The sequence below is a fragment of the Cucurbita maxima genome, unplaced genomic scaffold, assembly GCF_002738345.1.
Source record: "Cucurbita maxima cultivar Rimu unplaced genomic scaffold, Cmax_1.0 Cma_Scf00001, whole genome shotgun sequence".
Taxonomy (NCBI): domain Eukaryota; kingdom Viridiplantae; phylum Streptophyta; class Magnoliopsida; order Cucurbitales; family Cucurbitaceae; genus Cucurbita; species Cucurbita maxima.
In genome coordinates this window covers 757429-759619 of record NW_019272017.1, presented here as the reverse complement: position 1 = coordinate 759619, position 2191 = coordinate 757429, and the positions used below count along the sequence as shown (strand labels likewise).

General features: G+C 28.3%; 1 protein-coding gene across 2 annotated transcripts in view; it reads right to left on the bottom strand.

Annotated features, from left to right (window-relative positions):
* The window catches only part of LOC111491444 (CTD nuclear envelope phosphatase 1 homolog), a 3585-nt gene extending 2961 nt beyond the window's left edge, over nucleotides 1-624 (bottom strand). The window contains exon 1 of one of the 2 annotated variants that reach the window (XM_023140367.1): nucleotides 52-624. In XM_023140367.1, the coding sequence (XP_022996135.1) occupies nucleotides 52-336 (285 nt within the window). In that variant the 5' untranslated portion in view covers nucleotides 337-624. The remainder of the gene's footprint in view (nucleotides 1-51) is intronic. The other variant, XM_023140373.1, reaches the window with a different exon arrangement.
* Between the last annotated feature and the right edge of the window lie 1567 nt (nucleotides 625-2191).

Here is a 2191-nt window from a genome sequence, read left to right as displayed (position 1 = left end):
GGGGGGGGAAACGATGTTCACAACGAGAAATCAACAAGAAAATCACAATACCGTCAGTTTCTCCATAAGCCCGTCGGACTCCTCCTCATCTTCAACAGAGGAAATATCAACGGCAGAGGCAGCAAGAAATTCATGATCAGGAAGCTCAACGGCCGGCAAAGGCTTAAAAGACGGAGACGAAGAATCAGAATCAGAAGAAGAAAGAAGCCGAAGGTGTCCAAAAGCTCTGAGGATCTGAACGAAGATCTGGAAGAAGAAAGCCAACCAGTTCAACAACGTCTTCCACACCTGCAGAGTCCTCAGCGAGTAGACATCAGGCTGAGTCAACTCAGCCATGGAGTAACTGATCGGAACCGCCTCCGACAACCAAAATGCACCGAAATAGCTGCTCCCGCACCGACGGAAGATAGAACCAGTCGATTTTGGAATCTTCCAACCTGTTACGTATAGACAATGGGTCCACAACGGCGGCGGAAGAGGAGGAGGAGGAGGAGGAGGAAGGTGGGGGCACGCAGGGGAAGAGGGTTGGAGTTTTTATGAAGAGAGAAGATAGCGCGTAAGGATAACGCGCGTGAGTGAGATCGGGGAGAAGTAGGAGAATTTTTGAGAAGAAGGGAAAGTGAAAGAATGAGCCAATAAGAAAAGACAATTCTGGTCCTTCCTATAATGTCCTTCGTAATTATTAATTATACAGAGACTCCAATTCGCTACTTCCGAGACCACTTGAAACCGACTATTTTAAATTATTATATCCTAATTTTCTTATTTATTAATCATAACACTGTTTTGGTTGCAGCTTTAAATTTTATTGGTTGACTCTCTTTTATTTAAATTTTTGGTTTTCCTCAATTCTAATTGGTTCATTAAAAAATAAAATAAACAATTCCTCCAATTTTAGTTATTATTATTATTATTATTATTCAAGTAAATATTGATCTAAATTGTCCTAAAAATTAAAATTACCCTTGATTATCTTTTAAGAATATTAATATTTTCATTCATTACTTTGTTTTGGATAAGATCATTGACAAATAAATAATGTATTTTATTATCGTTATTATCTAACATGGTGGCAATATAGCAAATTAATAAAATTTCTTTTTTGCATAAACAATTCATGTTAATCATAAATATAATTAATTATTATATAGGGTAATAAAATAGAATATGTGTAATCAAAATCATTCCAATTTTTGTTTTTTTTTTTATAAATATTTTTTAGAATCCAACTTCACTTTTGAAATTTTTAAAACGTACTTTTTGAATTTAAAAAAGAATTTAAAATGTTTTCATACGAAACTATGGTAAAAAAAATAAAAATAAATAAAGGTTAAAAATTATGGTACACTTAAATCTAAATATTTCAATTTTGTTGTTTTCCTTTCTCGAGAATTCAACAAAATCAACAACTTTATTTTGAATGTAAAAGAAAAATCATTTAATATTTTTTTTAAAGCAAATTAAGACCATTAAAAAATAAAAATAATAAAACAACAAAACAACACTTATATTTCTTGAATATGACCTTTAAAGCCATTTAATTAACTACTGACCATACAATTCACAACTCTTTTATTTTTATTTTTTATTTTTTTAATGTTTTTACTTCATTCTATTTTGAAAATTTTAGATTATATCAGACAATATATATATATATATAGTTAATTATTTTTTTTTGTAAAAATTCGTTTGTTTTTGACAATTTCATAGTTCTTACTAAAATATTCTTAACTTTTATTTAAATTCTAAAATTCGGATTTAATTATTTGTGTGTAGTAATATTTATAAATTTTAAAATCAAAATTAGAAATTTGAAAAGAAAAAAACTAAATAATTAATAAATTGAGTCTAAATTTTTAATTTTTTACTTATTAGATCACTTAATTATTTAATTACAATTAAGATTCACGTTGCACCAATTTATAAGTTCTAAGTTGGATTGTATAATTGAATTTTTATATATACAAAAATATAGATAAGAGTGTTTTAAGCGACAATTGAATGGACAAAAGGAATTAAAATCAATTAAGCATTTTGTGTTAATTAATGATTAGGATGTTAAAAGTACATAATGTTTTATTTTTTATTTTTATTATTATAAATACTAATAGTGCGGGAGAACTAAAGCCAAAATCATAAGCTATAGCATTCTGACAAACTCTTTTTTTTTTTTTTTTTTTTTTTTTTTTTT